The 25,234-nt window shown below is 34.5% G+C and overlaps 1 protein-coding gene across 1 annotated transcript in view; it reads left to right on the plus strand.

Annotated features, from left to right (window-relative positions):
- Positions 1-25,234, plus strand: part of LOC145683408 (hemolymph lipopolysaccharide-binding protein-like) — a 181,972-nt gene that overhangs the window by 130,113 nt on the left and 26,625 nt on the right. Inside the window, exon 3 of the mRNA XM_081754745.1 lies at positions 17,214-17,441. Within this exon, the coding sequence (XP_081610871.1) occupies positions 17,214-17,441 (228 nt within the window). The remainder of the gene's footprint in view (positions 1-17,213; positions 17,442-25,234) is intronic.

A 25,234-nucleotide genomic window follows, 5' to 3' on the forward strand; every position in this document is an offset into this window, starting at 1 on the left:
AACATACAATACTTGTACAAGTACAACAATATTAAACATATATCAACATATAACAAAATAGTGTCTTACACACAAGCACACTCTGGCCGTATCTACTAATTAATGAATTAACCCGAGCTATAAACTGCCACCTATAGACCATGAATAGGAATTGCAGGTTATGAAAATTATTGTAATTTGCTTGTAGTTCTGATGATATCTCCACTTTTATGTCGACCTTTTTTCTGTAGTTCTAGATTAAAATATGAATCGTATATTAAATTTGCTACCAAAAAATATATATTTTTGTATGGTAGGTATTTTGACTAACGCACAGATGCACGTAAATTACATTTTGAGTTTCAAACTGTCATTATATTTGCACTTCTGTCTCCTACAGAAATTATCGGAAAATGTGGCACATAAAAAGGAAATTTACATCAATCTAGGTTAATTTTTAAACTTAGTTTTCTTACGGTTGTTAGATTTCTACAACCAGAACTGTACATCTACTTCATTCTGGCAAGACACATTCGCTTCCCAATAACTATAAATGTACTCTCTTCCATGGTTTAATCTATGTCATGACTGAAGCTAATTTACCTCAGCAAGTAATTCAGTCTAAGTAACCTAGAACTCCTAATGCATATTGTGATTTCTCCAAATGTATATTGAACGCTGTTTACTTGGTAAGGCTTTCAGCAAGACATTAGAATTTGCAAAGACTAAATTAATAACTTCATATCATTATATTGAAATTTATTACTTAGATAACCATATATAATTAGGAACGTATTTTTATGTTACCACAAATAAGATTCCGCAGAATTTTTATTTTTTTACACTGAAATTTCCTTTTGAAAACTCAAATAATTACCAAAAGCATTAAACAATGTTGCAGAATGTAAGCATTAAATAATGTGCAAACTAATGCAAAAATAGATCTTATTTATGATCAGCTAGATCAGAAAAATTGAGATTCACAAATATGTGTGCATCCACACAAGTTAGAACCATATCTCCGTCATGTGCATTCGGCCCTTGTCAGTGTGGAAGCTCAGATTACGCGCTAATAGATAGTGTAGTTGGGGATGTTAGAACATACAAGTTGTGCCCAGGATTTTGCAAACATTGAATTTGGTAGAGCGTAAAGTACAGGATCTGACCTGGACTGCATATAAATAAAATGTAGCATATACAAAAGAAGCAGATTGTGATGTCAAACAGGTTGAAAAGGGTGAAAGAGGAGTAACTTTTAGGACTGGTTAATCTACTTGCACTTATTTTTATATCTCTATGATTCCTTCTCGATGATTGTGCCTGTGAATTGATGTCCGTCCATCCTTCTCTCTGGTCAGCTGGTTGTCCAGGTAGTCGTGTGTTAAGGGTTTGCGAAACCCAGGCAAGGAAACAACGTTGTGAATACAGTAAATCTAATCAAAGTCCAAATTGCTCTTTAACGGATTATCGATTGCAAAGGCTCTCTAAGTTAGAGCAAGGTGAACTTCTCGTGAATTCGGAATCGGTTTTCGTGCTCCTACATGTTGACTCGTCTCTCATACTACCTATTCCAAAAGTCTCTCAGTGATTTTTGTCCCATGTCCCTTTCGGATTAATATCCTGGGTCGTGACTATTTCTTCAGTCTTGATGAAAGGTGCGTGCTCATTGATTAACCAAAGGTGAGGCGATGATAGGAATGCTGACAGGGAAACAATCTGATTAAGAAATTATATGTGTAAGAAAGAAATGATAGACAGCACGAAAACTTCCTAGTAAAAAAAGCAAATGAACTAAAAAAAATCGAAAATGTTTCAGCATTAAATGAACGATTATGCTTTTCACTACAGTGAATTTTAAAATAAAGTATCCTAAAGTCCGAAATAAAATGTTTCATTATGTGTTCAAATACACATATATTTAAAATAATGAGAAAATCAGACTTACAATTTTATTTGCTAATTCAAAAGTAAACAAATAAATAGTCACTAAATAAATGTTTACTTTGCGACTAATGTATTAATATTATAGCTAATGTACCATCATGCCACAATGTCTGAAAGAATATTTGCATTCAATTTATGCTTATTATTTATAACTAAGAAAATTATAAATCATTATCATTATTATTATAAAATGAATATACCAGTAGACGCCCATTGTTCTAGCTACACAAATGAATCAGTACGAATATAAACTACTATTACGTTAACAACTATATTAAAATAATTTATAATCGCCTAGCTTATATTCCAAAGGAAAAATGTGAAAAGTGAGAAAACGCGTTTTGTCATGGAAAATATTTATAGAATATGAATCATGTGACCTAAGATATATCAAGGAATATATTTTTCTCCGATATATATGTCGCCAACTGAGTGAAATCTAATTTATTTCTTACTCAAATAGTATTGTCAGACCGGTTACTTCGGTGACAACTGAAGCCGTCCCTACAAAATGTTGAATTTGGCAACAATGCATAACGCGAAAATACGAGCAAATGTAGTAAAACGGCTATCAACTTCGAATTCAACATTATGTAATTAGCCAGAATCTAGGTTTTCCTTTCTGTAACTAAACTGACGTCGGCCAGTGTAATCAATCCAACGTAATTAAAGGCTAGAAAGCATGATTTTGCTGCAACTATTATTGAAAAGTTGTCATTAGAAACATGAGAAAAACATGACCATTTCAAACATTGTAGAGTAGGGTGTTATCGATATCATCACAAGTGACCATGTGACTTTAAAGAAGGTCGTATACAGAGCCGTAGATAGAGATTTCGGCGCCCGGGGTGAAGTAGTATTCGGCTTCCCACTACTCTCAAAACAACAAGCTTTTCCTTTGTCTTTTTACTTATAAGAAAAGCAGAAGCATTTCTTATACTACACTGAATATTTATTAAGCTGCTTGATGAGACCATGTCAAGAGCCAAACGTGATCATTATGTATTGTTTTACAAATAAGCGCTGTCTTCAAAATTCATAATTTGGACTTTTTGTTAAACTTGATAAAACTACCTTTGGTTGCACACAAATCCACTTACGTAATTAGCAAATATAATTGTCGTTAATATTTCAATTATTCATGGAGTGTCGCAAAAATTTTGACGGAGTTTAGTAGGTGGGTACGGTGACACTACAGTCGACGTCCCTCAAGAAAAACAATAAATTTGCTCCGACAAGTCTAAATATTTTTTACTTAGTGTTATGACGAAAATAAATTTTGGAAGTTGGCAACACATTTCATATTGATCAAGTTTTCATTCGTTGTTGGCAACGCTGATTTATCCTTTAGTAGGCTGCAACACTGTTGTATGTTCGAGCTTTAACCCATTAGAGGCCAAGGATCGAAATAATAACGATGGGTCGAAACCAATAGTAGTTTCGTAATATATTGTACCTCATTTGAAGGGAAATAACGAGAAAAAATTTAGTGCCGCACAGTTTGGTGGCAAAAAAATGTTGCGTTTACGTAACGTTGGCTCTTCATGTTGTCTTTCGTCTGAGCACTACTTCTGTAAGAATGTTCATTATGTTTAGAACTGTGAATCACATTAAAATTATTTCACATATCTTCAGATTCCAAAACATTTATTTCAAGTGTTTCCATTTATTTCACAATAGTCATATCTGTTATAAATCTTTAATAAATTAAAAATAATTATATAAAACCCTGATAAGCGAAATACATCATTTGTCTTCAGTTTACCATAATACTTTTTTGTCTTGTTTCGAGTTAGCTCCTATAGTTACTCGAGGCCTGTAACAAACCAAAAATGTACAGAATAAACTGATGAGATTACATAAATTTCATATAATTACTTTTCATGAAATGACATGAAGCAGTTTGAGTGAAGATGAACCTTACATTTGCTGCAAAGATAAATTTTCTGAGAGTGGCAAGCTCTACACCTTCTTCTTTTCTTCTGTGGGTGAGAAATTACAACATGGCCAATATTGTTGTAGCGTACAGAAGAAGGTACTGTAGACTTATTGAAGATGGTCGTCCAAGTTGTACGTGAGTTTCTTCCAATTTCACTTCTTCGGCTGCTCTAGATTGAGACTGTGTTGCTTCAGATTCACGAAACACAAGCGACATAACTACTGCAGACCTGAATTCTAATTGTGACATCCTCTTCTCACTTACTAGATTATAAAATTTCCAAGCGTTAACAAGTATACTATCAATAATGTCTTCGAATAAGGGCCACCACCATTTTTTCCCTCTTACTGCAATTCTGTAGTTTGCAACACCGTTGTCGTGAAGATCGACTCCGCCCATGTTTTGATTATAAATCTGTACAACTTTGGGTTGCTGTATGGAGATATATTTGTGTTCTTTTCTGCTATATCTACTAGCTGTTACAATAGGATCAACATTTTCACAATTTGTAGCTAATGTAACGACAGAATTGTCATTCCACCTCACAACAAAAATTTTACGCTTCCTGTCAAATGCATAATCGAAAGCCCCTCTGTCTTTCTTCGCAATGTCCTTCACAGCCATGATAGGACAATCATGTAATCGATTATCTCGAATCGTACCTGTTACAAAATACCCCCTTTCACTTAGCACTGATAGTAAGTCGTACGAGGTAAAAAAGTTGTCGAAAAATATTCTGTGATCGGAAGGCTCTTTTACTATAGCCAGTAAGTCCAGAACAACTTCTGCTGGAATACCCAAACTTTCGTCATTCTCTTTTACTGACTTACCTCCGTATGGAATACACTGAAAGAGATAGCCCGATGATGAAGCTAGTCACCATGTCTTAAATTCGAAACGAATTGATTTCCCTCTTATGAACATTTTTGCAGAGTGACGCCCAAAATAAGGAATCATTTTCTCATCTATAGATAGATTATGTGCAAACACTCCAAACTGCATGAAATTTTTGTTCACAATGTTCAGAAGAGGTCTAACTTTGGCAAATTTATTTGATTTATCAAGGTTTGCATTGTCAGCAAGATGAAGATTTTGTTTAATTGATCGAAATTTATTTCTAGGCATAGTTTTGCGAACCAGAGGTACTTCTTTGTCAGGGTCTTTACTCCAATAATGATTGATGCTAGGAAGGGTGTGATAGCCTGTCAAGATAAGAATCCCAATGAATTTTCGTAGGTCAGAATTTGTAAGATTAAAATCATGTCGATTATTATCGTTAGCATATTTCTCAGAAAATTTAATAATGCAATTAGTTAGATCCTCATCAAAAAATAAATTGAAAATTGAAATCGGGTCCATTTCTCCATACTCTGATTTCAAATCGTTAACTACTTTATCCTCTTTATTCGAACTAGCATGTATGTATCTAGGTTTTGTCTTCACCCAATGAGGTTCAGGGATTTTCTTTCTCTTCTTTGTATGTGTCCTTCTTTCAGCAGCTGACATTTCAGATACATTACCTGTTCCTGTATTATCAGACTTGTCTGTTGAAACTTAAAGTTCGAGTACGCCAACTACATCGTTTGGTAAGTTCACATCGTCGTTTATGAGCATCTCATCTTCATCAATTGCTTCCTCGTCTGTTAGAGCATCGACATCCCGTGGCACCAGAACAATATTTGCACCTTCCTCTCTAACATCTTCATCGAGGGCCTCGATTATTTCTCCAAGGGACAGAAAATTCTTCACCGTGCACATCTAGAAATAAATATGATAAGTGCGTATTACATAAATAACTATCAATAGTAACAAGTAATAAAGTCGTTTAAAAATTTTAATAATGTAAAAATCCACAGAAAAAAACAAATATAAAAATTGCATGAAACAGTTCATTCGAGACATAATAAAGTGAGTTTTAATTTCATGTTATCTGGAATGTATTTTACAATAATGCTTCATAACTAAATTGAATCCTAAACTGAAACATGATCCTTAGTTTTGTAAAAATGTATCTAATAAACATACATTACGAACAGTAACATTAGAACCCGACTTTTTCATACTGTTCTGCATAGTAGCAACTATTTACTTGTACTGTTTATTTCTCTCTTGTACTTTCCAAGTATATTACATATTTATTTTCAAATAAAATGATGAAATCCAATTTTTTCACTGAAATATACTTTATTATCCGTATTCTAATTTTAGTCAAAAATTAGAAACACTAAACAATATCCTAAATAATGTTATAAGATAAGAATCAATGAAAATATATTTATGTACTTTTCTTGTATATAAAACCGAATATCTATTGTTGATTACTTTAGATTGTAAAAACCAATAAGCATATATTTACTTACCTTATAATCTGAGCAAATTTTGAAACTAGCAAATCTCAACCTATAATTCTTATGTTCTGTAAACAATTCATAAAACCATTCACGTAAATAGCGTTTTCTTCTTCTTCTTCTTCTTCTTCCTCTTCTTCTGTAGTTACAAAGACATACTGAAAAAGTCATTACAACGTGCTACAACGGACTACAACGTGCATGTTAGTCGTCCCAGAGCGTGATAAATCTAAGAGGTTTGCGCATTTGTACCAGGTCAGACCAAACTGTAAAGACAACGCGAAGGGACAACGTTGCGTAAACGCAACATTAAATTAAAAACAAAACACTGATTTAACATATAACGTCCAAACATTTCTTCTTATAGCACTTTACAAAGTATAAGAGGGTATTAGTAAATAACGTATTTTGTGTGCTTGAAATTATTTGTAAATATTTTTAACAATTATTCAAAATTACACCTCTCTCGTACCTTAAAAATCCAATTTTTCGAGCAACACTGACAAAGAAACCACGACGGTTTCAAATGAACTAATCTTTTTTTTCGATCAGCTTAGGTCTATTTTTAAAGCATGAGAAGTATTTGCTACTAAGTAAATAATTTTATTACAGTAAAACAAATCTTAAAATAATGTTGCGTTTACGCAACGTTGGCCGAAATACATACTAAAGTCAATTAAAATTCCATGGAACATACCGTAACACCAAGAAAATCATATAAATATATAGTAACAATCCCATAGTAAATACACAAAAAAATGACACTACTAATGACCTTTAAGCTATACGATCGAATGATAAATACAGAGATACCAATTAATAAACTATAAATAATAAACGTTTGTAAGAAAGACATTAAACCTATAAACCTTTGTACAGCATACACATATATGTACATTAAAATTTAAATGCAAAAATTAAATGAGTTCATTTCAGTATCAATACGAAAATTATAAAAATTAACTGACATGTTTGCTTAAAAATAGCATATTATATGAGACCCAAAAATTTGTAGGTGATATCTATATCGGTTTGCATTTGCCAAGATACAAAAACAAAAGGAATCATAATTATCAAATACTTGATTAGCTGCGGAAACAGAATCAGGAAATAGGCAAATTGTTGACCTTTATTGAACCCAAACAAACCATTAAAATATTAAAGATGAACTTGATCTACTTTACGGACACAACAGCACACAAAATCTATTCCAGCATTCCCTAATTTGTTACCTTTAAATTTTACTTTTAAAAATAAACCTAAACCTTCTAACGCACTCACCTTGGGCTCTAGCTGAAATACGATTTACCCTACAGAGGGGCAAAACCACAGAAGATGAAAGAATGCAAGAGTCTGTATATATATATAATCTCATACTACACAACAAAGCAATGATTTTTTTAACTGTTTCTTGTCCCTACGTTACCCATACCATCTTTTTGGGAACAGATGTTTCGAGAGTGTATCTTCTACATATATGATTAGTAAATTGAAAGCATAAAATACAGCTGATCTTAAATATATCATTAGCAGATTACTAGCGCATGTTATACATATTTTAAATTAGAAAGAATGCTACTGGCACACTACTTTTCTTCTTATACAATTAATATACACATATAGTGTATTATAGATTCTTATTATGTAAAATATCATGGCGCTCATTACGATTATCATCAATATTATTGTTGCAAACATCAATATTAATACTATTATTATTATGTTTATTGCTGTTATGAATATATATACCCGTACATACACACACACACACACACACACACACACATATATATATATATATATATATATATATATATATATATATATATATATATATATATATATATATATATATATATATATTCTTACTTTAATAATATTAACCTAAGTTTGATTAAAAGAAAACATGTTGGTTCCTATTTTCTGTTTCTCAACTCCGAGTATGATTACAGTATGATTTTTTTTATTTTTCTGTTCTATCATCATATCAATAGATTGCGCGTGGGACACAATTCGCATTATTTTCTCTAGATATGGAATTTTAGGAAGAGATGCCTTTTGTACTTACGAATATAGGGTGATTAGACGGGTAACACCTCCATTATGATTTAATAATTATGCAAATTCTGAAATTAATTCTCATTTGAATAGTAATATTTAGGGTTATAAGGAACAACCACAATTTACGATAATATTTTACTATATTAAGTTCGCAAATAGCTAATATAGTTGAGCTCGTCCACGCTACTGAATTAGATGAGCAGTTAAAAGACATTTAAGTAACATATGATTTCTATATGCATTGCCTAAAATTAATAATAAATATTACAAATACCTTAGAAGGCTTTTACATCATATTTTAACTACATGGTCAACAATCATAGGCATTTATTTAAATCAATATTCTCTTTAAGTTAATTGACATCTGATCAGAATACTTAAACATAATAAATTTCACATTTTCATACTTATCAAAGAGCACAAATAATACACACTGAGTACATTACACTTGAGTTTTGGCTAAACATCACATTACACTCAACATCTAGATTAACTGATTTTTCAGTTACAACAGGGCAAGAGCTAGAGAAGCCTTAAGTCACTGCTTGTGAATCTAACAATTGGTCTTCATATAACAAGAGTAATGATAATTAAACTTTGGAGATATATATATATATATATATATATATATATATATATATATATATATATATATATATATATATATATATATACTTATATATATATATATCAAGATTTCCTTTTTAGAGAGAGGCTTTCTCTTAGAAGATGATCGGATGAGTTGTTACGTTTAGTAATGATAGTAGGAATTTCATTACCAATTTTGAGGCGCCTAATTTAAACGCGGATAAAGAGTGGCTTAATTCAGTAGAACGTTATGGCAGATATTATACACTTCACTTAGTTGTGGGCTAATTTAATAGAATTTTTAGTGTGGACAAACTTTAATTAAGGAAGAATTAATGAACCTGGTCATTGGTGCTTGTAAGTAGACTAATATGAAGTTAAATAACACATAAAACAGTGTTGAAAGATTTTCTCGCTTCACAATATCCTTGGAGCGGATGGCGCTCAAAACAACTTTCATGCAAAAAAAAAACATACTCAACATAGAAGACCTACTAAGAAGAGCCGTTAATTCGCCTCTTTACCACATTTACACATTTTTGCAAAGGAACCAAGGCACTGCAGTCTCCCGTTCCTTACTTTTATTCGCCTTTTAATCGAATTTTGCCTTCTGGGAGAAACCAGAGGGGCTTCAAGAAAAAACGCCCAGGTCCGTGACTTGTTGTAAGTAAACACAACCGTAGCTGGACCTAGACTAACGGAAAGAAGTTTGGTAACTCCGAAAAGATGACTACAACTATTTTCCGCAAGTAGGTAGCAAATCGCAATGATCACATTGATACGAAATATCGGTTAGTTTCATTTCACCACTTTCGAGGAGACTCTAAAGGCACTCTCGGTAGGAATTGAGCACAAAGGGATATCTACTCCACATATCAAACGCAATCTAAATGATTTTGCGCTAGATGAGACGGGAGTATTACTTGACCCAAAACACTACAATTTGAAAATAAGAGAGACGTTGGAAATGAGTTGGAACACCAGAATTTAAAAGATATGTCACATTGGGCTGACGGCATTTTTTACGTCCCACATAGTTGCAATTACGTTTTCAAATTGATAATTCTCATATCACTTTAATATTACATTGTCATTGTAATGAAAGGATATATAATTTGAGCGGCCTATAACATTTTGATTTGTTAATAAGTTTTGATATTTATCAATAAATATGCCTGCATACACGCAATTTATCCATTCATGTCTAATAATATTCATGGACACATATATTCTCATTAAAAGGTTCTACATTTGCCGTAAGATTTAGATAACTTCCATTACTAGATGCGACTAAAACCGCTAAATCGTTATAAAACTTCAAAGATTTCAAGGGGTCATCAGGGTTTATACATTTGACCAAACGCAGGCCAGTAAGGGTTTACTTTAGGTGTTTGACAACAAGATTGTTATTGATAAGTGGTAATAAAGCAACAATTTGTACACTCCGATTCAAAGCGGAGAATGCGAAAAGAACTGAAGGTCATAACTCTTCATGATAATCAGTTAGATTAGATAGGTAATGTAAAGACATGGTTTGATACCGTGAAAGATAATTTCTGGTATATTCGCAGAGCTAGTCAGGGAACTCAATTCATAACATTTTCGAAATCGTAAGGCGCGTAGATTTCGAATAATGTCTTCTAGTTCTATTAATCCGTAAGTTGGATTAAATAATTGAAGGTTTGTCAAAACGCCTCGTTGTGCAAGCATATGCTTAAATTTAGAGTCTTGCAAAAGAACTTAGTCTTCTTTATAGAGGGCTTACTGCAATTTTTGATGTAATGTTAGATTTAGTGTTTGGACATCACTTTGATAAACTAATTTCCTTTTATCTCTATCTAATAAGTTACTAAAATACAAGTGAGTGACTATTGTTACCTTATAAACTTTTAAAGCAAATTCTCTTTTCCTTCAATGATTAATTACTTAAGCAATTATTTTTTCCATGAATCAAATAGCAATAGATATTTAAGAATTTTCGCGCATCCGTCCTTTTTAAACTACAATTATAACTTGTTATTATTATTAGTTGGAAGAAGTTCGAAATTTCACTATTTGATAGAAAACAATTCATTACATCGAATGGTTGCGGAAAGAGAAAAACATGTTTTCGTCCCGCCTCGTTTTCGATTTCTGCCCCTCTTTCTTTTTTTACAGCAGTGATTTGAATGGCGAACACAGAAGCAGATTCTGTTTAAATGGTTGAAAATTACGGGCTGTGGTTAGAGTTCTTTTTTCTATTTTCTTTCTAGGTGTGAACCTTCTTTCATCTTGTTTTATTTATTTTATCATACCATGCGCGGTGGAAGACAAATGAACAAGATCTTTCTGTTACCGGTGTTATATTAGTTTGAAAAATTTAGGACAAAAATCCTGGAATGAAGTTAGACCTAACATTTTAAAAATTTTAAAAAGAATGTATAGTTATGTGTACGAAATCTAAAGTGATAGAGATTCGTTGTTTGTTTTTTTTCTTTTTTCCAACACTATCTTCTGATTTCCAGATGAACAAAATTAGGTCTACAATCTATTCAAAAACACACAACTTAATTTACTTTGAAACGCACTTTACTTAATTTCAAATAAAATTAATTACTAGTAAACACTTTACAAGATTAAATAACGCTAGTAAAACAATCTACAAGGTAGATTAAATTTTGCTCTGTCATATTTTCGTGTGTGACGCGAGGTATCCCTTATTACCAAGCTGCCACCAAATCTGTCACGCCCACGAACGGCCTTAAGGGGTACTAGAACTTCGGGGCCGACTGGTAGGATTTTCAGTGTCTTGAAATTGAATGAAAAGCGCTTCTTTCACTTGCATTCGAAGAATAGCGAATAGTTTGTTCATGCTCCCAAGTAAGCTTTGGTAGAAAAATATCGATTTAAACATACACGAGAGCTTAACTGAGTTATGGGCATATTAAAGGATGCTAAGACACCGACAGAGAACGATAGCCAAGAACTACATAGTATTATATACCACCAGTTCATTAATATAACATAATAAAAACAATTCACAAAAATTTACTACATTGGAGAGTCATAAATCATATTAGAGACCATGGGGAGCAATAGCATGAGAATGAGCAGTCTCGGAGAGACTGTCGTCCACCAATTTATGTGGGCAGATGTCGGTACACAACAAAATAACAATATAAAAGAATAAAGGGTAGGCTTGGCAAAGACTGTTTATATTGGGGTTTTCAAAATTAGCCCGTATCTAAGGCGAGCTATGCAGCTCGGGAAGTACATGATTTATTAGCACATAATTACAATAGCAATTAAGTCAGAGCACAAAGGCGCTAATGTCCATATCAAGCTATAAGGCTATCTTATGACCACTCGTCAAAGGGGACGGAGTTTGGGTACAAAAGCAGTACAGATAACTAGAGTGAGGTTATCTCGTTAGAATTAGGACAATTGGAGCTAGTACGCATAAGAATGAATGGTTAAGAGTATTCTATATTAACGTACAAACAATCCAATTAGACATGAAAACACAGTTAATATTCGAGTGTAGGCTTCAGCGAGTTGGAATACCACTGCTATCAGACAGTTTAGGTTACATAACAATAATCTTATCAAAATACATTATACCGCTACCATTAAACAACAATGTACCCGCTCGGATTAAAAGGGATCTTCGAAATCAAATGCAAATAACAACTAACCAAAAGAGAGGAGCGGTTAGGATTTGCTCTGTCAACATTCATATGAGTTACATCAAAACAATTAAAGGTTTCAAAGGGATTTTGAAACTACATAGGAAGTGATACACTTTACAGTTCGTTGATTTGCTGGATTAAGAAATGCAAGTGACACGTACATGAAATATTAAAGAAACTATTGTAACCCACCTAAGTCCGTGGTTCTACTTCCAGGCACTCCAATCAAGATGAGAATGCTCTGGGTTACCTCGACGTTGCTATAGACATTTCGTACACACCAGTTAGCAACTTCACTTAAAACACTAAAGAACACAATTGTTGTAACTTCTCACTTGTATTTCGAGCGGCTGACACAGAAGAGGACAGACGGACGATGGCAAGGACTCGTACACAGTGATATCGTCACAGGGCTTCGTACAAGATTAGAAGTCTTCGGAATATTGGAAATTCGCACAGGATTGTCTTCCCCTGGATTGAATATGTTGGGATAGAGGTGCGACGGATGGTAGAACTCAGCACCATAATAAATTACATCCAACGTTATTTCACGCCACAGGCCATCTGCTTTTTCCAGTAGACTACAGCATTCCCATGCTATACATGAATGAGGCGCTAATAGATGTCTCACGCAAGTTCGAGTTAGAAAGAGTTTTATTAGGTGGCTAGAGAAATTCCATGGACTTGATAAAACACAAGTGAGGTCTCGAAACTTCTATAAATCAGTATTAGCACAAGCAAACAATTATTTCAATAGGAAGCATTCAGGAACAGATGCAGTTGGAGTTAATGATAGATCGTTAAGAGATCCGTGAAAAGCCAGTTCTATTAAGTTGAAGGACAAAGTCTTATTAGTAGTAAATAAGTTCTAGGTTCACTGCATACTCACAATTAGACAAATAGTACTGTCCAGCTGAAGTTAACACTAATGAATGAATTGACTATAACACACGCACTGTTCGTACAAGATTAATAGTTGGAAGATCTTAACGCTAGTCGGTAGTAGGCATGACGGAAAATGAAGCATCTAAGGGGGACAAAGTCCACAATTAGAAGAACCCTTGAATCAGGCAGCGAGCTCAAGGCTCGTGCTTTGGCGGTCAGAGTACGATCAATCTGAGACGTCGGACAGCATGTCCGCGTCGAGAGATTCGAAAGAGTTACCCCTCGAAGGAGCAACAGACGTGAAGTTTGCGCCACGAGGTTCACTTCCTTATTTCCCCCTTCGTAGGCGATGGAGTTTCCCCCACAAAAGAGATTGTGCAATCGAGTTTTGTTTAGTTGTTATCAATTGCACTCGGCACTAATGCAGTGACGAGCGAATACAGGGGTAAGCCTGGGTGTTAACTGATTGGATTTCAATTATCTGGAAAACGAATTTGAGGTACACTTTTGCGAATGGCAAGCGAAGAAGCGTTTTCTAAAAGCTTCCTTTACGCGCGATATTTTTATACAGATTTACATTCGACCTCACGTTTACAAAAAATCACGTCTGGTTGCAAAAAGTAAACTTTATATGTCATTTTTAATTACTCCATGGCTCGCCAAACACATTATGATACCAACCGAGAAAAGTGCAACGAATTCCAATGGATGCCAAGGTAAATAATCCAGTAAATGAGTGACATTTGTCAACATTGCCGATGGGTCATATTCAATCACATATGATGGTGTTGTGATTCTTACCACCTGTGTTGCAGCATTCTGAGTTCTGATAGCATGGGAAGTGGTTGCGTGGTTAGTAGAATTTGTGTGCGTTAGTCCTACAGAAGAAGGAAGCGCCTTGTATGTATGTCAACAGTGGAAAACCTTTTTGTTATATGTGAGGAGTGGTGACTCTCCATTCGCAAGAACAACAATTAACCAGCTCGTTGTACAAGTGGTACAAGTGGTACGAATGGTACAAGTGCTACTAACTGTAATATCGAGTGTAAGGTTAGCGAAGAAGACAAGAAATGGCCCCCACGTATGCTTTTTGACATGTGGTAGACTCCTGAAAGACTGGACTAAACGTTCACGACATATGACTTTCGGTGTTATCATTAATTTGCCGGGAACCAAGGGATCACACAACAGACTGTTATGTCTTTTCTAAGAAAATTAGCTATAATCACGTTCAAAACAAAGAAGAGTGTACAATACCGGACAATAGACAGGTATCTGCTTTGATACCTTTATGCCATAGTGATAAGTTACGGGTACTAATGCTTGAAGAAAATGTGATAGTGAGTGACGTTGAACTTGATAACGAAAATGAAGAAGGATCAGAAGGTGGTGTAACCACTCATGTCAACCCACTGCCCTGTGAATCAAATGCCAAACACATTTTGGAACAAGCTAATCTCAACGAACTTGTTCTAGATTTATATTTGTGCAAGCGGCAATCTCAGTGTTAGCTTCAAGTTTGAAAGGATAGCATCTTCTTTCTTTCGATGTAAAATGTGTTAATAACGGGAACACATTTCCTTCTGTTCTGGTTGCCCACGGAGGTAAATTTAACGAGACTTACACCTAAAAACAAGTTCCCAAAAATAAGTGATGTTAAAATAAAGGAATTTGTATAGGACAGCAACTTAGGGATTTAATTAATGATGAGAATTTGGTTGACTTGTTGACTGATGTTCAGAAAAGGGCATGGCTGTCCTTTGTGAGTGTGTGGAATATCTTTTCTTGCAACCATAAGGAAGAAAATTATGGCGATAATGTACATGAGCTAAGGGAATCAAATCACAATATGGGATGTAACATGTCACTAAAACTAAATTTCATGAAAGACCATTTGGACTTCTTCCGGATAACCTTGGTACCATTACTGACGAACATGGTACATACTTTCACGAGGATATTTCTAAAATGGGAAAGCGTTATCAAGGGAAGAGGAGTGCAACAATGTTTTTTCAATGCTGCTGGGTCTTACGACAGAGTTTTCCTAACATAAATTTTCTCCGGAGATCTGAAAGAAAACACTTTAGGTTAATTTCTAAATTTTTACTTACTTGTATTCTGTTAGTTCATTTGATTCCTTTGTGTACTAATATTTAATTTTAAAAAGTTTATATAACTAACTTATCGAGATATGTCTTTACGGCAAATATACGTAATACAAGGTATCTAGTATACAATACGACAGAGAATTTGAGATATAATAACTTTTGAATCTGAAGTCATACACAAATAATGGTTATACCAAAATGAAGCCCTGTTCATGCATATTTTTAAACTAGAAAGTAACGATTGAAGTACACTAAAAACCGCACAGTGTTGCCAGATGTAACCGAAGGTGTAAATCTATTTTATTTTATTTTATTTTATTATTTTTTTTTTGCAGAACATGTAAACTGTCTCTTAACTCATACGCATGTATGTTCTGTCGTTAATTTTCAGTTTACCTAGGGGCAGAAAAATAATATTTCATTTCCACCGATAACTAATCGGATAGGGTCTCTCTAAGAGGGAACTAGGGAAATCGTAGTGTTCATAAATTAACACTCTGAATTATCAAACCTCCTATTTCAGTGCATCAAAGGTGTGTTAAGGATCTGTCTAGATTATGCAACTGCTGAAAACAATGAAAAACAAACTTTGAAATTATCATGATATTTTTTTTTACTTACATGCACTCGACAACACTGCTATTCATTTCTGTGGGGATATTTAAAACAAGAGGTATACAGGAACATTTCTTGAACGATTCTTGAACCTGGAAACGTACATCGCAGTGCAATTGAGAACATTAAAAGGTCTAATCTTCGTAAAGTTGCTGCGAATCAGGTGAAATGTGTGAACCAGTATTTGAATCAAAACGTGATACTTACTGCATCCGCAGTAGAGCTGGTAACTCATTTCTGATAGTAGCTGGGTTGCCGGGTGCATATTAGTAAACATTTTATCATGATAATTTCAAAGTTTGTTATTCATTGTTTTCAGGAATTGCGTAATGTAGACAGAGAATTACCACACCTTTTGATGCACTGAAACATCAGCAAAGTTGTTAATTCAGAGTGTTGATTTATAAAAAAAATACGAATTCTTTAGTTCCCCCTTACAGAAACCTCATCCGATTAGTTGTAGTGGAAATGAAAAATTATTTTTTCCACTCCATACTTGTTAAGCTACTCCGACAGAACATCCATACGTATGAGTTATAAGTCAATTTACATGTTTTGCAAAAAAAAAGAAAAGAAAAAAGAAAAAGAAAAGAAAAAATATGATTTACACCTTTGGTTAGATCTGCCAACACTTTGTGGTCCCTAGCGAAATTAAATCGTTGCTTCCTTGTTTAAAATTATATGCGTGAAGGAGGCTTCGTATTGGTATAAAGTTTATTTTTGTATCACTTCAGGTTCAAAAGTTTTACTGTTTAAGACTCCGCGTTGCGTTGAATATTGGACATTCTGTACTTAGCTGCCCTAGTCATCACAAACCAATTTAAGCTGAAAACTGAAGCCGATTGATAAATTCTACAATTTGATCTGGACTCAGAACCAAATTATCTTACAGAATCAGTTTGTTTTTCTTGTGACAGATTTTTTTCGTACACATTTGTTATTTTTAATGTACAAGATGGATAAATATAAGATATTCATTGTTATATTTATATTTAGCATACATTTATTTGATCATTGCATTTATTTTACTTTTAAAAGTTCGTGTCTCTTTATTTCATGCATTTTTCTGTATTCTTAGTTGTGCTGGCCCCGGATGACTATGAATATCACCCTGGTGTTGGATATTACAAGTTAAACGAAAATGCAACGAACTTTAATAAAGCTATGCTAACTTGTGACAATGAAGGAGGCCATTTAGTTATTATTAACTCAAAAAAGGAAGCAAATATTTTGAAAAAAATCCATTCAGGTGGAAATGTTTTCGTTGGCTTATTTAAAAGGAGGAGAGAATGGTTTACCATATTTGGTAAGGAATCGTAAATTAAAAACAAGCTCAGTCATTTTAAAATTTCTCTTTTATGAATACTTATACTCAGTTGTGTTGTGAGGTCTTTTTTATAACATGAACAATACGTATATATCCGGTGTGTTCTCTAAGTGTGTCCCACGTACAAAACGGTACAATTTTGCAGGTTACAATAAAACGAAATACTATGTAATGGGATTCCCTCCGAGTACTTATTCATTTTTAAGAAGGTTAAAATATTCACTCCTTGGCAACATTGTAGTTGATATTCGAAAAATTAACATTGCTCAGAGAATCCTACAAGCAGTGACACCAATTGCCCTCAAATGGTTGTTAACTCTTAGAGACGCAGAGTGAATTGAAACGAAAAGAATTACATATAAGTGAACTTAAAGGTTTCTGGTGATTAATGGGCCAAAATGAGAGACTGATTTAGGACTCTTGATATCTTATTAATTTCTCGATTGTAGCAGAGCTTGTCATTCATTCATTTTTAATTTAGTGTGGCATTCGTTTGATACTGATCCCATTAATGAAACAGATTTAAATGTTATCATCATTTCCGTTGCACATCTTACGCAGCGGCCTGATACAAAAACAAAGCAATAATATTGTGTTAGTGTCTTGTTTCAAGTCATTCTGGAAAAAAATTGTAAAATATAATTCCCAGGAAAATTATCTAACATTAAATCCATATTAGACATATTTTAAATATAATTTTTTGAAGCACTTATTCCTATATTTTGTAATTTACTGAGAACAATACTTAGAAGGGGCCTCGAAAAATGTTCCCAAGAGGGCCCAGCACCAACTAAGGCCGGCCCTGTGTATATTAATATTGTATGAAAGCAATATTACCAAATAAATTATCACTGACGTTATAATTCGCGGTGACTACGCAATAGAATGTGATGTTGCTTGATACTAACACTGCCAAATAACGGGTGAACATATGGTAATTAGTCGAAAATGTAACAGATGACGGCGATGACCATATGAAAGAAATACTGGACTTGAAAAACATAAAGATAAAGGGAGGGCCTACGAAGTTTACTTAATGCGAGTTCACATCAAGCCAATGCGCAATAAATATGAAGTATGAGTATTATGAAAGTGTGAATTAGGATAAATCTAAATCGAACCCGGGTCTCCCACGTCAAATTCGCGCATGCTAACCGCTTAGCCACGAAGGAGCTCATTTTGTCAATTCGTGTAATTTTATTCATTATTATACTAACTCATCCAGTAATCTCTATTGCTGCATGTTCCTCCTCGACGTATCGAGCAAATGGGACAAATCCGCAGACGTACCCTTTCCAGACCGTACCAGGTTTACAATATAGCAAGTATCCAGCTATACAGTTTTCAGTTGTATGACGTATAGCCAACGCATGATTCTCTACGCTGTTATTTCTAAATATGTAGACTTCATCTCATTAAGTTTTAGGCCTATTTAGAGGAAATTTGAATTGTCTGAATGTGCTGTGTTAATGTCGAAGCCTTTGTACTTGATACTAATAAACGAAGCCAGAATTATGCTCTCCTAGAATCAACTACAAAAATAATAATATAATAAAAGGAATGAGTAGAAGGAAACAAGTAGTAATGTCACGCGGATACTACATGAATTTTGTATACACGGTGTAACATTTTGCAAATTATTAAACCCACAAGTGGTATTAGATATCTGCAATTTCTAATTGTAGGGTGACATAAGGGGTGACGGGACTTAATCCTGCGAGCTTCATTGTTAACGACAAACTATTTAGAAATATGGAGTAGTTATTGTTAGAATGTTCATACGGAAAAATAGGACATTACTGCATTTGATACGTAAATTGGAATATTCAATTTGGTGAGTGTGGTGTCGAGAAATACTCACTCCAAGAACTGTTGCAAGTAAAACATAACATTTTGATTATAATTGGGTAATCTTTGGATGACTGGCGATAGTTCGTGTTGGTCCCTTCGCGAGTCTCCGTGACAAATCGAAGGAGCACGGACAAAAATTAAGTTGTTGTTGCTACTCTGTGGTAACTTGAATACCCCCAAATCTAGATATCTGCTTCGCATCGACGAATCCCTGGGAGTAGTGGCTCACTAGCTGCAGTCCATCGACGCTTCGGTATATCTACGATTGCCATTTACCAGCAAGTGGGCCACTAGATGTTGGCGACGTTTACGGCATGGGGTAACTAATTGATTGCAATATGCACCAGTAGCAAAAATTCCCGGGTCACTCTTGGGGTGCTAGTAATTTCAATTTCGATCATGTAGAGTTTAAGTGTTCCCAGCAGGGTCCAAATGCGTCTCCTTACTGACCCACTTCAATAAAGAATATTACTCATATTTATTGATTTGTGCAGATTATGCCGAATTGGAACAAAAATTACTAATTTCTTTCGGAATTTTGTGTTAACGTAACTACAAGACGATTTAAGCCAATGTAGCAGTCGATGTGGGTCAATGTCGTCTAATGTCGTTTCACCTAGCCAGTATCAGTCTTCGTAGTTTGACATCGCGCCATCTGTAATGGGACGAATTGTTAACTGTCCTAGGAGGATCAATCTCGAGATCGATATGGATCGATGTCGCAGTTTTCCATTTACCTATGAACGGCCCACCGATTTGTGCTACTGGAGTGGTTTCGGCTTGTAGTTACATTATAAGCAGTAAAAATGGCTTTTTCCCTATGATAAAGTCGTTATTACTTCAACTTTATTCTTAGTAATTTAAAACAGTACTTCTGAAGGTTAGCATTAAAGCACCACAGGGTGCGCTCGCATTTCTAAAGGATACACTGCAGAAAAGAGAGCAATTGGGAGCGTTTAAGATCTCATGATATTTTGGACTTTTTTCTTATTATTGGACGAAAGTAATTATGTATTTTACAAATCATCTAAAGTTTAGATTTTTTAGCAACTGCAAGGTGTTATCACAAAAGGTTAATATCTACGAGAGAGAGAACATTCAAATCTCTGTTTTTCTTTCTATCTTTTACACTTACGAGGAAGATTCAGTTTGAGTTGATAAGTAACGTAGTAATAGTCACTTGATGCGCAAATGCTTCGTTGAGCTGCTACACCGATGCCATCTTGAAATCCAGGTAGGCAATATCCAAGAATACCATTTTGCACAAAAATGAAAAAGCTTTGGTAGACCTGACTTCACTAATTAAACCAAGGTAGAGCATATTTATGTGTGAGTACTTTCAGTGCATGGTCACATTCTTGTAAGGTGCCATATTGGATCGCGGTCAAATATAGTAAATGGCAAGGGGGTCATGTGGGGTATCAAATAACACTGGGATTTACTCCTGAATCTATTTCCGTAAAAAAGTTCACATATCATTTTTCACTTCAGAGTTAATAACTCTTTCACACACAGGAAAATACAAAAAACTGTGAGAGTTAGATTGTGTTATGAAACGCGGTCGTGCGAGCAGTTGCAGGGTTTCAACTAATGCTGTAGTAGTCATTTGATGTACAATAGTCACTATAACAATTAGAAGTTGAGCCTAGTGAGGGAAATTGTTAATTAAATTGAAATACATGTAGTGAAAATGGAATAGCAGCATTTTCCAAATTATACCTATTTCGAAGCAAGATGGAGTAGACTGGTGGTCGATAACAACACATGTTTAATAGTACTGACGAGCAGATAATACCAAAGGAATTGTTCGGATATATATATTATAAAAGTGATATAAACTGGTGCATTTTATTTGAACGACCAAAGTGGTTCGAATTCAACTATAATCAGTACGTTCACTTCTCCTTTAGCGTACTAGGCATAAGTGTGTGACGTTAAACTGAATCAAACCAAAAATCTATTTTAGGGAATTTTGCATGGCCCGTTATAGTGTGTTAAGTTTTCTTCTCCAATCTTGAAACCTTACGCATAGCCCCTCATTGTTGCAGAATATTGCGTTCTTTTCCAATACTCATACTTGACAACTTATAATTTACCGTACGTATTACGAAGTTGAAATATTTTAATGTATTTATTGTCAGTTTGTCTAAATAAAATCAATTTATCGCTGACGCATTGAACAATGAACCTGATTTAAATTATCAGTTCACAGCTTCTTAAAAGACACATATGAAAACTTAGATTTCATTTTTCTTGTGTCTGTTCTGCTATTAGTGAAAAGAGAATGCATACACACTCGCTAAGAATAGATTGCAATAAAGGTTATTACAAGATTCAATACCAAGTGGCAATCCATAAAACAAACTTCTTTCTTGCTTTTTCCTTCAATAATAAATAGTTAAATATCTGCATCTTTCCACCTTTTACGATAAAAAAAACTCGCTTATGATAAGGGCAAGACCAGTTTAGGTATCAAAACTGTGATTAATAACTAATTGTAGCAGGTGTTCTTTGAAGTCCGAAGATTTATTTATCGTTTAAATCAGGTACTTGCTAACTCAAGAAATTCATTTTGTGACTTGTTTATTAATTGACTTTAACACTCAAAATGACATCATATGGCTGTTTTTTTGTGTTTAAAATACTCTATTGGAATGTGGTGAATTTTATTATTTATTGACAAAATAGACTTACTACACACTTTAAACTATTGCTTAGGGTTTTAAGACATAGCACAGAGGATTTAGAGTACTTTAATACTGACAATTTCAACACGGGTGTGCACTGAGGCGTATGGTGTCTTTATTCGAATGACAAACGATAATAGTACAGGAATTTTGGTGCGAGCAGACATGTAATGTTCAGTACGGACCAGTGAAACATTCGTTCCGCGCATAAAATGCGAACAATTAATCCGATAAACCTAGTTAACATTTTAAATCAAACAGTGGTGGAAAAATATAGTGTCGTTGGTGAGAATGGGGTAGAAGATGACAATTGTAGATTCATTGCTTTCAATGGTAGCAAGCAAATATGGTGATGACGATTCTCTAACAGTTAGTGACACATTAGATTTAGACAGTGATACAGATAGTGAACATGAAGATTCGACAAACGAAATGGATTTAGAATAAATAACAGCAAGCCTTCTACGAGCGAGTATGAGATATCTCCAATTCGGACTAAATCTGTACGTGTAACAGAAGCCGTCGTTAAACAAATTCACGAGCACGTTGCATTCTTGAAAAAGAATGGGAAACGCAACACTGTTGCAGCTGCAGCGAAGAAATTCAAATACAATACGGCGTTTGTGTAAAAGGCTTTGAAATTCCATAACAAACCTCCTCGCTCTCATGTCATGTCACAACTAAAATACAAAGTACTAAAGACATTCAACATTATCGCACTAAAGGACTTGCTCCATGATTATCATTTGAAAGCGTGGGTGTTACCGACAGCGATGAAATTGAACTATTCATTCAGTGCTTCTCATGGATTCATTAACAAATTTAGAAAACAGCACAGGATTCCATCACGAAGGATTACTCAATTTGTGACGAAGAAAGATGTTCAAAATGAAACTGAATTACTTGATAACGCCCAAAATTTTGTGACTAAAATTAATAAAATAATACATGAGAAACCGTACAACAATAAATGTATCTTTAATACTGGCCAGTCTAGCTTTCAATACAAAAAATGACCGCTGGTAGAACTCTGTCAGCAATAGGTGAGAAACATACCACAGCAGTCTTTCAGTCTTTGGCATCAGTATTCCACGCATACACCATCCAAATTCACATTTCCCCACTACGGCTAGGCATACAAACCTATGTTTGCAGGAGTCTAAAGACGTGTTCCGACCCAAATTGAAACAACAGTTTGTTAGATAGATACCTTTCAACATTGTTATAGCTGCAAGCAAATTAGGTAAACACACTAGAGAACACGTGAAACGGTGGCTAAAAGACGTACTAGTTATTACCGTTGCAAAAGAGGAGTCCCTGCAGTTGCTTGACTTGTGGTGTGGACAGACGGGTTGAGACATGCGAGAATTGTTACATGGAAAACAAATATGCTGAAGTTATACCCAAAAAGACCACCAAGCTTTTCAGCCTCTTGATGTATACCTTGTACTTTTTTCGGCAATATAAGCTGGTACTTCGGAGACCTGAGGATTATTTTCCACAAAAAATCATTGTTTGTGGTATACCGAACAAGTTATATGACACAAGTTTCATAATGAAAATGCATTCTGTTGTGTATCATCAATTATGTACCCCAGTTCTAAACAACATGCTCGCATATGCATGGCAGAAATGTGGGTACGTACTACAGCAATAGTCGGTTCATTTACAAATATTCTGGAGACTATGTTGCAAGTAGAGAATAGTGTCTGCTCTCATGAAGATTGTGACGAAACTGCATTTGTTAAGTGTGTGTACTGCTCCACGATGATGTGTGCTAATCACTTCGTCGTGGTTCTCCATCATTACAACTGAAGACCAAAGGTTAGTAGGTTAGTATTTACTTATGTGCACCAGTTTATATTATTTTTCAAATAATTTTTCTATTAAGTTTCTAATAACTTCAAGACATATCCTTGTAAGTCATATATATCGTTGCACCTAACTTATATTACAGCATTTATATGCTATGCATAATCATAACACACACACACACTATCTATCTATCTATATCTATATATATATATCTTCGAAATAGATATAATTTGTTACAGTGCTGCTATTCCATTTTTCACTTTAGGCACTTCAATTTATTTAACGATTTCTCTCAATAAGCTCAAGACCTGATTGGTATAGTGGCTATTATACATTACGTGACTACTACTGCATTAGTTAAAACCCTGCAACTGGTTGCACGACTGCATTTCATAACACAAATTTAACTTGCACAGTTCTTATATGTTCCTGTGAGTGAGAGAGCTCATAACTCTGAAGTAAAAACATATATGTAAACTTGGGTTACGGAAATGAATTCAGGAGTAAATTCCACTGTTACTTGAAACCCCACATGATCCCCTTGCCATTTATCATATTTGACCGCGATCTAATATGGCGTCTTTCAATATGGCGATCATGCACTGGAAGTATTCCACATACAGATGTTCTATCCCGGTTTACAATGGTGAAATCAGATCTGCCAAAAGCTTTTTCATTTTTATGACAAAAGGGTATTCTTGGACATTGCCTACCTGGATTTTAATATGGCGTAGGTGTAGCAGCTCAACGAAGCATTAGCGCATCGAGTGACTATTACTACGTTACTTATGAACTCGAAGTGAATCTTGTGATTAATTTTCATCAAATTTCAACTCTCACGGTTTATAGACCTTCCTCCTTAGTGATACTATAACGTAATTACATCATAGCTACGACAGTAATATGTTATTCATTTACCGTTTGACGTCGAGAATTGACATAGATAGTATTGTTCATGGGGATATTCTACTGCTGATAAGAAAACATGGTTAACGTTGTAAATTTACCAATTTCCTCATTACAATACGATAACCATTATTCGGTTACGTCTATAGGATTAAGCTAACTAGAATGTTGTAGAAAAACATAAGAAAGAAAGTTTAATGTAAATGGGATTGTCCACGATTAACTTACTAGCTCTATGGCCTATGGAGCCCAAAGGTTCAATGCCGCGTTCACAAAATATCTAAACTGGCTTTTATCCTTATCTAACTGGATCCAGTTTCTACCCTATATTCCTATATCTGCAAGATACATCTTAATGTTTCTTACCACCTACGCCCATGTCTTCATAATAGCCTTTTTCAATTGGGGTTCTAGTTAACATTTTTAATCATTAATTCTTTCTTCTATTCTGGCTACATGGCTTGCTCACCTGAGCCTCCTAGCTTTAATGCCCCTAACAATGTTAGGTGAGAT

Source organism: Thermobia domestica, chromosome 4, assembly GCF_964235325.1.
Source record: "Thermobia domestica chromosome 4, izTheDome1.hap1.1, whole genome shotgun sequence".
NCBI lineage: Eukaryota > Metazoa > Arthropoda > Insecta > Zygentoma > Lepismatidae > Thermobia > Thermobia domestica.